The following is a 15,126-nucleotide window of genomic DNA, read 5'->3' as shown; positions in this document are numbered from 1 at the left end:
TAATTATATCAATACATAAATATATAAATAAATCAATAAGTACATAAAATATATGCAAAATACAATCGTGCCGAGCTGCTCGTCCAAAAGCAACAAAGCTAGAATATGTGTCCAAAGGTGAAAAAGACCACGCTCAAACCAAAAGTCCAACAAAACATACATAGAATTGTGAATAATAAGTGAATATTGTATCCACAAATAATGTGCCAAAAAAAACTCTGTGAGTATGGTGGGTTCCCTTTACTCAAGGCCACTAATTCAATTGTGGGTTTTATGCACTCCACCACCGACACCACATGCACAGCCCACTTACCAGATGCCTCTTGGATAATTGCAGTGGGTATTATTTAAAACGCCATAATGATCCACTTGGTGCCAAATAATTGATGCCCCTTGATTATTTCTAATATAGTGGGTCACAGCAGTCCACTCAGTACCAACACGGAACCCAGAGAGGTATGCAGAAGAAGAGAAGGAGGCTACATAGTGTAGTAGGCTTAAAACTTAATTTATTGTAAAATAAGTAACTTACTTTGCCATAATTTCAGGCCAGCGAAGTGGAGTACAAAGAGCAGGGACCGGAACGCACTTCCGCATTCCACCTGCGTTCCACTGACCGGAAATAACATAGAGGCGTACCCTAGACTCAATGCTTTTCATCAGCAAACATCTGACGTCATCAGGACTCCTGATGACGTCAGACATTTGCTGATGAAATGCGCAGAGTCTAGGGTACGCCGCTACGTTATTTCCGGTCAGTGGAACGCGGAAGTGTGTTCCGGTCCCTGGCTCATTGTACTTCACTTTGCTTGCCTGAAATTATGGTAATGTAAGTTACTTATTTTACAATAAATGACGTTTTAAGCCTACTACACTATGTAGCCTCCTTCTCTTCTTCTGCATACCACTCTGGGTTCTGTGTTGGTACTGAGTGGACTGCTGTGACCCACTATATTGGAAATAATCAAGGGGCATCCATTATTTGGTACCGAGTGGATCGTTATGGCGTTTTGAATAATACCCACTGCAATTATCCAAGAGGCATCTGGTAAGTGGGCTGTGCATGTGGTGTCGGTGAAGGAGTGCACAAAACCCACAATTGAATTACTGGCCTTGAGTAAAGGGAACCCACCATACTCACTCTAGCCACCAAGCCCCCCCCCGCTCCCCGACTAATGGGTGCAGGTTTCTAGCAGTTTGCTGCCCCTGCTCCATAACCATAATAATTAACAATGAAAGGGAAGCTGTTCTCCATCATAAAATCCTTGTAGAGAAATGTATTGATCCTTCAGGTACATAGGCTGTTCCACTTGCTTCTCTGCCCTCTATTATGATGAACTGTTACTCTTTCATTGTGTGAATATTCATTTTTTTCTGATGTTTTTTTTATCTCTGATCAATAATATGAAAACAAGGGAGTAGATTTTTTTTTTTAGATTTTTTTTGTTCCCTTCTGTACACAATTATCCCCCTGCCTTCTATTTTATTTATTTTTCTATATTTTTCTATAACTGTGATCCACAACTTACACAAATAGGAGGTTATGCACTATCAGCAAGAGTAGCACAAACAATTCGCCAGTCAACAACAGGGAAGGGTATTGCTTGATCTGTTGCAAAGCTTTATTAATGTAAAAATGTCAAGAGCTTATTTCCCCAACAACACTATCGGGGGGTTACATCTGCACTCACAGCAAAATGTTTACTTGTTTCTTAGAACAATTACCCCATATTACTTAAATAGTCAGTATAGACCTTTAGGATGTATCACTTTTATCAATTCAACAGGGAACTTGTTACTAGAGCATGTTAGAATGTAATGCATTTTTATTTATTATGAGATTGTTTCTTATGTTCAGTCCTTAGGGGACAATTACCAAGGTTATATGCTTAAATATAAAATTACATTGTAATAAGGAAACCCTGTGCATAAGTGTAGCCCCTGCCCTTTCACAGCAGTTCTATGACTGGCATATGGTCGCCACGACCAGAAAAGAATAATGTTTGATTGTGCCAAGGGATTTGGAAATCTCCTTAAGGACCTTCTCCTAAAATTTTAATAGTGTTTTTATTTTCTTTAATTTTCTTTAAGCGTGACAATTACTACAAATCAAGTCATCCTGGAGAGTGAAGGGGGAGAGGGGTGCAGTAGAGAGCTTTTGGGTGTGAAAGACAGAATGACAGACTGTTGCATGCGTTATTGGTTACTTCTCTTTTGTTACTTGTACATAAATGTAATTTATTAAAAGATAAAGGTAAAGGAATACATTTTGCTTCTCCTATTTCAAACCTGGCCATTTGTTGTAGTCAAGCTAGTCATCAAGGACCCTGCATTCTCATGACTGGCAAAATCCTGTTCCTGAATGGTACAGCTAGCATCTGAGACTGAACTAATTGTGTATTGATTGATTAACCTCCCTCTTCAGGGAGGAAAAATTAATTTGCCTTAAAACCGTAATAACTTACATCTGGATAGCAGATTTGGGTTTTTGGCTTTTTTTCCCAAAGCAGATTAGTGTTTTTTTTTTTGTTTTGTTTTTTTTTTTAGGAAAATGGGCTTTACGTGAAGAGCACCTTTAGATATTTTTTCATATTAATTTCACCTTTTCTATGTTTTTGCATACATCTCATCTTTCTAGATACACCATAATGCATCCATACAATTTGTGGCCATAAATGTCCTCTGTGAAAACTTCTATACTAATGAAATGTATTTTTTTTTTGTCTGTTTTTCATATAACATTTTGAATGCTAAAAAGAGCATATTTTTCATTAAATGTTTTCCATTAAAAAAAAAAAAAACTTTCCCAAATCTAAAGTGGAACTTGTAATCTTATTTAATAGACTTCGGGATCTCGCTGAACACCTATTTATTTAGGTCTGACTTAGTCAATGCAAACGAGAGCGGCATGACATTTCTTCAGATTGAAATCGAATATGCTCAGCATCCTTCCCAGGAAATCTCACTGATATAAAGCAATACATTCTAAACTCTATTTGAACTCTTCTCATTTTATCTAATGTCTATGTTCAGAATAACAGGATTGCATTTTCTTTTATAAGCATATTTCTTTAACAAAAAAGCAATTACTTTGTGTAACGCGTAGCAAAAGTTTGCTTGGGCACTAGGTAGAATATTTAAAAAGTGGATTTTACCAATAAAAGATGTGACACATATACAGTACAATTGCTATTCACATTCACCTGCACATTTGCCCAATATAGTCTGATATTTTCAAGCTGATCTCTGGACAAAAAGCTAAATTCACAGATGAAATGCATACTTCAGAGCTGTTTTACCTGCCAAAGGATTTATTTTTCTGTTTGTCCAGTCCTTACATTAATACAGCTCGTCTGCTCCTTTAAAACGTAATTTTTAATGTTTTATAATCTATTTCCTATATAAACGATTCAGTAAGATATTCAAACCATACCTCCCAACGTCTCTTCTTGATCTCCTGAATTTAAGTGAATAAAAAGGGCATTTTAATTTTTTTGATTATCTGGATGGGTTTGAGGGATAGGGGAACCTAGGGATCAGTTTTAATTTACAGCCATTGACCTAATGTGTTAATACAACCTTACTTTTTTTTTTAACAGTATAAATGATAACAAAAAGCAAATACAGTTAACCACTTACCCTTTACATATCTACTACAGAATGCTATGTATTGCCTGCAGCTCTCTAAATCAATAATGCAATAGTGTCCTGTATCTCCTGCTGCTGGCTGAAATGATTCCTGAGGTGACAATCGTTACAGTGTAGTTTTACTACTAAGTCTGCTCATTAGTACATTAACGTTTATATACTTTCAACTAACTATGGTTGATAATCTACGAGTTACTCAGTTCAGATACACTAAGTATGAGATTTGCATGCTGACTGTTCACAATAGACTGCATACAACTAAGCACTTCTGATACATTATATTGTGGTACAATATACCCTAATTACTTTAAGAAAATGGCAACTCTTTATATGGAAACAATCATATGATTTTTTGGTCTACTTCATAATACTGAACAGCCTTTTAAAAGTGCGGATACTCTAAAATATATCTTTTTTTTTTTAATTTATCATAAAGTAGTCATACCTTATAACTCCCTGTCATTTTTTTTATTGCTGTGTAGAAATTTTAGAGATTTTTGGAAAGTAAAAGACAATCAGCACAGTCACTATTAATGCAAAATACCACAAACTATCTGTGACATATAAACCTACTGTATTTAAATCACAAGCAAATCAATGTGCTCACAAATCTGAGAAGTCTTAGTTGCTGCCCAGCACCGTTAGGCGTTTTCACTCGACCCCTCTAAAATACGATACAAATAATGATGCAGAGCAACTAAAAAAGTGTCTCTTAAATAAATGAGTCCTAAATGGGGAAACAAAAAAAGTCCTTAATTATATATGTGTGGGGAATGACCAGTGAAATCCAGATATCCCAGACATGTCTTCAACGCATCACTCACGTGTCACATGCATAACATCGAGGCAATGACCCATATGCGCTCACCTCCTGGACTGGACCTTAATCAATAGTCAAGATCAAATGCACTTTTGCCCCTCTATGGCTTTACTCCAACTGGCTCCTGGCTCCCAGTAACAATTGCAGGCACCAATACATGGACTGGAGCTTCTGTTTGACCTTGTGACATGTGTTCATGCAAAAGGAAAAAAAACAATAGTGCTCTCCATACATTTTAAAACTACTTAATAAAATCTAAAATGGGACACTCACAAATAAATGCACTCTCAGTGCCATGATCTGCTCTTAGTATAAAGGTAAACCGCCTTCTCACCGCAGGGTCTCTGCACTGCCCAGTGGTGGCATCAAATGTGTTGACTTGACTCCTTCACTAAATGCATTACACCTCCCAAGGCTTCCTCACTGAGTACAGCCCTAGAGGCGCAAAAGTGCATTTGACCTTGACAAGTGTTTAAGGTCCAGCCCAGGAGGTGAGCACATATGGTTCACTGGGTGTAATGCATGTGATATGTAGGTGAGAAGTCTGGGATATCTGGAATTCACTGGTGGTTGGCCACACATATTTAAGGACTTTTTTTGTTTCACCATTTGGGGCACATTTACATAAGAAACATTGTTTTAGTTGCACTGCGTCGTTATTTGTATCGTATTATAGAGAGCTAGCCGCTCCTGTTGCATCCACCTAGGTGAGTATGTAATCTTTATTTTTTGAGATTTTGAACTTCCCTTTTAAGTGACCTGAGAGTAGTGAGTGAGATGTACTTTAAAGCAGAATTGAACTCACCTTCCCTTGCTGGTGCCAGCATTTTTACCTGTTCTTTTCCTGGCTTACAGATCTTCAGCCATCTGAACTGACCAGAATGAAATTACATAACTCTTTTAGGATGTACTTTTTAAAGAAGGTTAAAGTGGTATTAAACACAAAATCAAAAATGTAATAACAAAAAAAAAAGAAACAGCTTACGAATCATTAGATGTGCTGTCTGCATTGTTTTTTAATTTTCAATTTCTTTTTAGACTTTTTTCATTTTGTTTTGACTTGGTGATCTGGCCAGTAACACACCTCCTGTATTAAAGTGCCTACAATCTGGATTAAAGAGAAAAAGAGACAGCAGCATTGTTATTCTGGGGGAAGGGTAGTGTTAGAATAACTAGCAGTTACAGCAATTGTTGTGTTCTTTGGATTGGGATTTTTCAGAAATAAATAAAAGCTGATTATTTTAAGCAGTCCTGTTAGTGCTAAATGGTCTGTCCCAACCCTCCTAATACTACATCTGAAGGACAGCTTGTTCTGTTGATAAACTACAGACATACTGACATGATTACTAGGTGAAAATAAAAGAAAGAAAGTATAAAAAAGAAAACGAAGTCAGCCAACACATTTAAGAATTAGTGTATTGGCACTTTAAGTTTTTTTTAATGCAAACAAGACATAGCATGTCTCTGTCTGCTCACAATTTTTTTTTTTTAAACACTTTGGTTCCACTTTAAGAAACCAATCAGGAGTCCTCTTTAATTGACATCAACAATTTGAGGTCTGATTGGTTGCTATGGATTTTGAATCTTCCATATTATTACTGTTCATTGCACTGCGTTTTTTAATAATCTTGATGATGTTGCCACGTTTTTTAAATGTCATTCACATGTGCATTGAATTACATTTTTGGTCAAATGTGTGGTTGTGATTGGAAGGTCTCAAATCATAATGAAAAATTAGATATATAAAAAAAAGAGGCACCATATCCTAAAATGAGTATATCCTCAAAGAAACAACCAAACACAAAATGGACTTTAGAGGTGCCCTAGGAAGGCTATACACTACAATATCATGGAATATGCACCCCTCTATAACTTTATTTTTACATTATTAAAACCTTATTATAACAAAAATGTCCATGCATTGATAATAATCAATTCAAAGCTCATACTGAATAGATATATTCTCCTTGGTAATTAAATATTAACCAGTTAAATTGCTATCAACCAGATTACTCCCATGTGTGTAGTTAGAATCCATGTTTACCTTGGTTTACAATATAGTCCCTCTATGCATTTCATGGGGTTCGTCCTCTGTTTCCTTAGGAGAAGAAAATACCAGGAAGTTGTACTATGCAGTGTTATATAATATAGATAAAATGAGTCCACTTGAACATGTCTGGGGGGGGGGGTGGTTCAGAGCCACAAACGCCAAGCATGAAAGCATCCAAACAACTGAGAGCCAAAGGCAGGTGCCCCCCATGTGCAAATGCAGGGAACCGTAAATCAACAGGAGTTCACAAATTAAATTGCAAGCAGTGTGATCAGGGTAAACCCTCTATGGCAGTCCTGGTATTTCACGTGCGAATGCAGGGAAGCATAAATAAACAGGAGTCCACAAATTAAATCACAAACAGTTTGATCAGGGTAAATCCTCTATGGTAGTCCTGATATTTCATAGCAGAACATCAAACAAAGGCCAGACTGATGTTATTAGGCTGATCAAAAAGATTACTACAGCTTTCCTAGTAATGCAAAGCTCACAGGCTTCCATATACACTCCTGACACATTTTCATACATCCAGGAAGATCTTCCACTTATACCCCCTTGAGCGCTCCAAACTGGCAAAAAAAAAAATTGGCACCTGAAATCATCTCTGACTGGGATTTAATACTTTTGTAAAAATAAAGTTATAGATGGTTGCATATATCCCCTTAATTTATTACATGATACTGTAGTGTATGGTCTTCCTGGGGAACCTCAAAATCCCATTTTGTGTTTGCTTGTTTCTTTGAGTGGTCATATGTGTGGCCGATCCTCCTTCACATGTCATTACTTAGTGTGAAGGGTTTTTTTTGTTCTGCTGTATATATAATGTGTTATCTGTTGATGCTGTGGAGGGAGAGAACAAAAATACAACATCAATAAGACATTAATTTACAGGATTAAATGTTCCCCAACTGCTAGCAAAGAAGATAAAAATGGTAATTGTCTGCATTTAGTGACTTCAGCTGCTCCTCATTTAAATACCCTGCTTTTGAATTAGACCGGAGTTCTTTATTCGAAGACAGAACCTATGCAGGGTTATCATCTCTTTGTCAGCATGTACATAATACTTGTACAGGCTGGTACTGTAATAACAATGAGAATGGAAACTAAGTGCTTATATTATATTGCATATTGTTTAAATATGCTGCATAGCAGACTGTGAAATTGGTTATTATGATTGCTAATGGCTATTCAAATGAATGTTCGCTAAAATACTGATGTTTACAAAATAAATGTGCCACAGTGTGATTTATTTTCATCGCTCCCTACAAGATGTTCATTTTGATGAATTAATATATTATGGGCCAACACGTTGCGTTAGGGGACTGTCAACAAACTTGTTGTCAATGAAAACAGACACTTGAGGAGATTGTTTTCCCCGCAATGATATTTACAATAGCTGTGTCTGAGATCAGACAAGTGCTTCTCAAGGCTCACTTGGAAATGTTCTCTCTGGGCTATTGAATGTAATATTCTGTTTTGGAAAAGTTATTAATTTAAATGTATAATGAGCATTTGTTTATTATTTGTGCTTATGACAGTTAGTTTAAAAAAGCTCACCTAATAGAAGTCAACATCATTGAAAAATGATATTTTTGTTTTGAGCATTTAACATGAGGTTGAATCACCTGCAAACTTGTAAGATTCTTCAGAGACACTAGTAGTAAGATTTTCCCTTCCTCCAGGATCAAAATGATGCCATTCCTCACCCACAACTGGACCTCATAATTATTGGTATAAAACGGGTGTCTAAAAAGTTTGGTCAATGGTCCAATATCTCAACAGCAACATGGGCCAGGTACGTGCACATGCACATGGCTATCCAGAGACACATCGAGAACCGCCACCTATCGTGGAGTACATGTGACCATTAGGATAAACCCACTGTGAGCAGTTGAGCATGGTCAATGTGAGAGGTAGGGTCCCAGGACAATGGAACAATGAGTGAACATCAAGTTCTGCTACAAATTGGGGAAAATGGCGACAGAGATGCATGAACTTCTTTCTGTTTCCCCATGAAAGGTGCACATTTTGCGGATGTGGCGACAATCCAAGAATGTGTGACAGTATCCAGAAGCTTTATGAATGTTGCCAAAAGTGTGTTCTAAGGGATGGAGATTATTTTGAAGGTATAAAAACTAAAATAATTCTGCACTGGGGAAAATGATAACACTTAAAAGCTGCCTACACAAAAATTTGTGATACCAAATTTGTGCATAAATAAATGGTGTGATATGAATGATAGAGAATGCACAAAATTGAAAGTTCATGAAACTAAACAAATGAAGAATATCTCAATATAAAAAGTAAAAAGTGTAGAATAAATACAATTTCCCCTTTTTTTTTTTTCAAAACGGTTTTTATTGAATAATCAGAGATACAATACAGCAAAATAAACAACCATATGCGAGAAATCATGCATATACAGTAAATAACAGAAAAAAAAATTGAGTTTCCCGCCCACAAATGTAGACATAGAGAGGCCAATAATACCCAGGACCAACCCAAGATAATGTAAGCTCTAACCCATACTTAGCGGTCCTGATGCATCTTCTAGATCTCGCATAGAATGTACAACCTGCAGGGGTATTCCAAAACAAGAGGGGGGGGGTGCAGGACCAGCCAGACAGTTCAGAGCACCTAAATAAGGTGGGGGTGGGGAGGGGAAGGAAGGAGGGGGGTTGGAAGGGGGAGCTAAAAGAAAGAGGGGGAAAAAAAGGGGGGGGGAGCAGGGAAATGGGGTCACCTGCAGGCTAATGCCCATCCGTATTCAATGGTATCCCCTTTTAATAAATAATCACAACAATAAAATTAGTGCAAATGCAAAACCAATATTCAAATCCTTAAAACAACTAAAAACTCAATCAAAAGTCCCAATTCATGAACTAAACAATCTATAAAGTTCCTAATTCATGTTCAGTACCCAAAGAAATTAGAGGTGTATCACCCTATGCTGCAAGATTAGATTGGTTCCTTACCAGATAATGTGGACCACAATGAATAGTCAACAGCGCAATAGAATAACCAGGATGTCTTCCTGCCACTCATCTCCTTGCTACAAGCTCACCCAGCAGTGTAATGCAAAGCAAGAAAACAACTTCTCATAGCGCAATATGTTTAAAAAATCCGTACCTTTAATAATAGAAGTGAACTTACATATTTTCCACAGTAAAATCGCATTAAAAGATGCACAGAGCGGTTTCCCGAGCAATTGTTCCGGCAATCCGATAGTGTAATTGCGACATGTGTAGGCCCCACCCGATGCACATTTGATCAGAGAATTACATCTTCAGGGGGATTTGCCAATACCCCTGAAGACGTCATTCTCTGAGAAAAACCTGCATGCGAGATTGTTTTGGCTGCATTCACATGCGTAAATAGGTGCATATGGCATATTCCAGCCACAAGAATTCATTGATTCTTGCTGTAGGAATCGGTTTATGTACCTAATCAAAAATAGTGTATGAAGTCTAAACCATTACTGGTGCCACATTTGATATTCATCAGCAAGATCCAATATCAAAGGTCAAAGAATAAAAGGCAAAAATGAAGTGCAGACAGAACAGAAAAAAGTAAGAAAGTATGAAAGATATAAACTAAATGATTTAGTTTAGTTATTTATTTTTACACAATCCCTGAAAAATCACACAGGCAAGCAGAATACTACAACTGGCTCCTTGGGCCCAAGGAAAGCACAACAAGTACCATGGGGGCCCTAGGAAAGCACAACAAGTACCATGGGGGCCCTAGGAAAGCACAACAAGTACCATGGGGGCTGCATGCAGCCTTCAAATCTACAAATTCTGGTTGTCTAGTGGTTTTATTTTTTCTCATAAACATAATCTTTTTTTATAATGATATTTATTATTAATTCTTAGGGTAGCCATAAGCTTGAACTATGCTGAGTATAAAGGGATTAAACGTTAGTTGCATTGCATTGTTTGCTAATATAGCACAGTTGTTGGCCAAACAGTGGTATAACTTTTCTTATTTGTTAGTATACAAATGGGCTTATTCCATACAGTTTAAGTGTACTGTATGCAGTGCAGTAACCATCACAACCAATCAATATTCATGTTTGAGTTGCTGCCCTCAACATGAAATCTAACAAAATGCTGTAGATTACTGTATCTGGCGCATGAAAGTAAAACAAAGAAAATGATTAGCGCTAAAGGTCAGAGGAGCCCCAAATCTACTGAAGTCCATACAAACAATCATAAGTAGTACTTACAATCTAAACAGAGAACAGGTAAACCCATGAGGTGCTCTGCAATATGAATTTTTTTGCTCATGACTGTAGCCCTTTTCCTTGACTTATAGCACACACCTGAGTTCATTTTTTCCTCTAGTCTCTTATAGCATAGTCGTACTAGTCTATATAGTACCAGTCTCTTATAACATAAAATATTGTTCAAATACGCTTCATATCTTAACAGACTGCTAACTCTTTGCATTCCAGTAAAGCATAAATCCTAAAAGTTAATATGGTGCTAAAGCCAAACATCAGATCAATAATATTTCAGATTTTAGCAAGTATGTTGCTAGAATTATTGCTTCCACCTGCACTGGGACTAGAATATTATATCATTAAAAAGGGCTGATGTTTGCAAGATCTAAATTTAAAATATAGGGCACAAACAGAGTGCTTAGAGAGCAAATCTAGGCAACAGTCCAATTAACTCTGTATTATATCCAACACACATCATTGCAACTGTGTGAAAGGATGCTGTATTTTGTGCCTTATATCCCTGTAGGAATAACATTCCTGCTGGTCTCTCCTGGGACCTGTGAGAAGTCTATGGACTCCATAGTGAAAGGAGAAGTGAGAAAACTAGAAAAGTTTTGGGTGGTAAAAAAAAAAGTGTAGTGTGGTCACTATACACAAAAAATATGGTCAGATGTGCTTTAAGGAATGTGGTGGGGCATTAGTGCAATTATTTTGTAGGCAGGACAGAATGTGAGCAGAATGTGCTTTGATGTGACATTTCACTGTGAACTAGACATGGGCACAAGACTATGTGAACAGGGTCAGGAACAACCTGCAAAGGTATTAATTAATTAATTACAAGCAAGGCTGATTTTCTTTTAAACTTTTGGAAGGTAAAACAGTAAACATATATTGCAAATTTGTACTTAAAGCGATACTAAAGTCTCCTTTTTGCCTAAAAATAACAAACATGTTATACTTACCTGCTCTTTTGCAGGGGTTTTTCAAAGAGCAGCCCAGATCCTCCCCCCTGATGAGTTCCCCCACATCAAGCAGCTTGCTATGGGAGCACCCAAGCCGATCCATAGCTCCATGTTTCCATTCAGACACGGAGTCCTGGCTAGGCCCCTCTCTCTCCTCATTGGCTCACTGACTTTGATTGACAGCAGTGGGAGCCAATGGCTGCTGTCTCAGCCAATGAGGAGGAGAGTCCCAGGCAGCCAAGTCTCTGCTGCAACATCGCTGGATAGAGATAAGCTCAGGTAAGTATTATGGGGGCTGAGGGAGGCTGCTGCACACAGAAGGTTTTATTTTTTATCTTAATGCATATAATGCATTAAGGTAAAAAACCTTTTTAATTTACAATCACTTTAACCACTTGTCTGTGATTCCACTTTAATTGTCCATTCTGACTAGAGTGTAACATCTGTAGGAAAACATGATTTTTTTTAATTTTGACTTTGAGCAAGTTGCTTTTAAAGCTTCATAGTTCTTATAGATAAATACATTTTGCATAACTTTTATAAAAAGTTGCAATTTTCAATAATTCCCTGCTTCCAAAAATTGTTTAAAAAAGGCGTTGTCTGCAAACAAAGCTGCAAAAAAAAAAACATTTTTTGCTTATTAGGCTACATATTATCCTCTCGGCAACACCAAAAGCTGAAGACAAACAACAAAAATGAAGAAAGAAAAATAAATGCACTGGAATGAATATTGTGCAATCTTACAAACATTAATACCAATTCTGTTGAATAAGTCAGAACTAACAACAGAAAATTGATGCCATGCAAATTTTGAATGGATAATTCTTTGTCCCAGCAACAAACTAATTCTGTGCATGGTTCTTCAGGGAGAAGGAAGGAAATTTCTCATTTATAATTTCTACTACTCATTTTTTCGACTTAGCTTTCTATACAATTCTAAAAAAAGAAGGTTAACTTTGACAAGCAAGAAGGAGTCAGACAAAATAAAGGGGCTTGGCAATAAGAGTGAACAGCAGTAAAGTAAAGATTTCTTTGGTACCCAGACCTTTTTGGAAGACATGCGCACCTAGAGGAGAAGTGTCCACTAGGAGAAACCAGAGAGTCTTATATGTTCTACCATATGTAAGAATAAAACACTGTACAAAATTATTAGCTGCCAAAGGGGAAGGGCCAATGACAACCTAAAAAAAAACACATTTTGGGGCACTGCCCTTTCATTTGCAATCAGGGGGCATGCCAGATCTCTGCAGGAAGACCACCGCTTACATACAGTTAGCAATGGTCTTTTTCTGCATCATGCTGACAAGTCACTGGCTTTTCTACTTAGACTATACATGTCTTCTGAATAAAACAAACTTTAAGACTTTACACACTTTTTTTTTTTTTTTTTGATGCATGTGTAAGAGGCATGTGTATTCTTACTTAAATGTTGTTTTTCTTATGTGTATTTCCTGTAGATCTGTGCAGTAATCCAACATGAAACTCTGTTTTTTGTGCAGAAGCTTCCTGTAACAAAGACTAATCACTCCTGATCTCTCTGCTTGTGCATTGCGACTGGTCTTGTCTCCTCTCCACCCCTCTCAAAGCTTTCTGCATGCAGCCTGTAGTGGGTGGACCTGACCTGCTGGGTGCCTCCCACAGTTTTTCTCTATTCATAGGCTCTATGCAGAACAGTGATAATGTAACTAGGTTTTCAAAGACATTTTGGCTTCACAAATTGGAATAATTTCTTCTGGCTATTGTAAAATATATTTAAATGAAAGTGTTTGTGTTAAATTCCAGCTTTAAATTTAAAGTTCAGCTTGGCTTAACTACAAGTTGACTAGTTAAAAATAAATAAATAAATAAATCACATAGCTATCAAAAAACTGATAAATTGTAAATAGGAGCATATTATGCCTAATAAAAGATTTTGCCTTCTTTTGTGTTTTTTCAAGGTGGTACGTGCCAGAGCCCAGCTCTTTCTGCGCTGATCCGTCCTCCACTCCCAACCCTACAACCTCCACTGGACCTAAAACAACTCCTTCCATTTTCTTTGGACAGTACAGCAGCATTTAATCTCTTTCCAAACCTGACTGCAGTAAGTATATGATTTTTTACTGAATAGCTGAAAATGAATGAATGAACAAAAGTTGTATTTTAAACATCATGGGACTGTGCTATTGTTGCTAATTAAAATTTTCATTGAAATTGCAGTTAACACATCCTTTTATATTACAAAACAATACAAACTGGTGCCATTTATTTACGTAGCTCAATGAAAGCACACACACTTTGCATCTATCTATCTATCTATCTATCTATCTATCTATCTATCTATCTATCTATCTATCTATCTATCTATCTATCTATCTATCTATCTATCTATCTATCTATCTATCTATCTATCTATCTATCTATCTATCTATCTATCTATCTATCTATCTATCTATCTATCTATCTATCTATCTATCTATCTATCTATCTATCTATCTGTCTATCTGTCTGTCTGTCTGTCTGTCTGTCTGTCTGTCTGTCTGTCTGTCTGTCTGTCTGTCTGTCTGTCTATCTGTCTATCTATCATCTATCTATTTATCGATCAATCTATCTATCAATCTATCGATCTATACAGTTACACGTGCCGCCCGCTTACCTGTATGGCGAGCGACATGTCCAGTCGCCCATCTTCCGGGATCGCGGCATCCGGCCATCTGATTAGTCGGAGCCGCGGTGACATCACTCCCGCGCACGCGCGCGGGAGCCGACGGTCACGGCACGGGTCTCTGAAGGAACGGCACGATCGTCCGTTCCTTCAGAGCGCATGCGCCAGTGACGTCACTGGCTGCATGAAAGGTAAATATCTCCTAAACGGTACATGTTTAGGAGATATTTACAATACCTATAGGTAAGCCTTATCATAGGCTTACCTATAGGTGGAAGTGTCAGAGGAGGGTTTACTTCCTCTTTAAAGTAACTGAACAATTGCAATAACATGGTATTTCAGACTTTACAATTAATTGACAACTGTCAGAATTCTAGTCACAAACCCTTTTCTGGCAGTAATAACGCTGAGCTATAATGATTAATGTTCTCTTTAGGCTGAAATGTTGGTGTAATAAATTATTGATTTTCTACTTCCTATCTAATATCATGTGTCTGAAGATGCCTATCTCATAACAGATCAGCTCTGTACATGTGCAGACTGCAGGCATAAAAGAGAGCTAAGCTCAGATGTTAGAACCTTTTCTAGTTAACCCGTCTCTTGCCATTACATACAAGAAGCCTGTTTCTTTATTTCTTTTTTACCTAGTTTGATTTATTTCAACTTGTTTATAATTAGTTGCACCATTTACACTTATATCACTTATAAAATATTTGGAACACCATCCTGAGAGATGAAAAATGATGTATAACTCAAATGCAAAAACAAAATAACAACATA

The 15,126-nt window shown here is 37.1% G+C and overlaps 1 protein-coding gene across 2 annotated transcripts in view; it reads left to right on the top strand.

The window, feature by feature from the left end:
* The window catches only part of ZNF385D (zinc finger protein 385D), a 473,768-nt gene that overhangs the window by 150,657 nt on the left and 307,985 nt on the right, over window positions 1-15,126 (top strand). For both annotated transcript variants that reach the window (XM_082259105.1, XM_082259106.1), the window contains exon 2: window positions 13,643-13,785. In XM_082259105.1, coding sequence (XP_082115231.1) covers window positions 13,643-13,785 — 143 coding nt within the window. The remainder of the gene's footprint in view (window positions 1-13,642; window positions 13,786-15,126) is intronic.

Source organism: Pelophylax lessonae (assembly GCF_965119305.1).
Source record: "Pelophylax lessonae genome assembly, chromosome: 5".
Classification (NCBI taxonomy): domain Eukaryota; kingdom Metazoa; phylum Chordata; class Amphibia; order Anura; family Ranidae; genus Pelophylax; species Pelophylax lessonae.
Note: the sequence above shows the minus strand (reverse complement) of the source record. Positions and strands in the feature narration are given on the sequence as shown.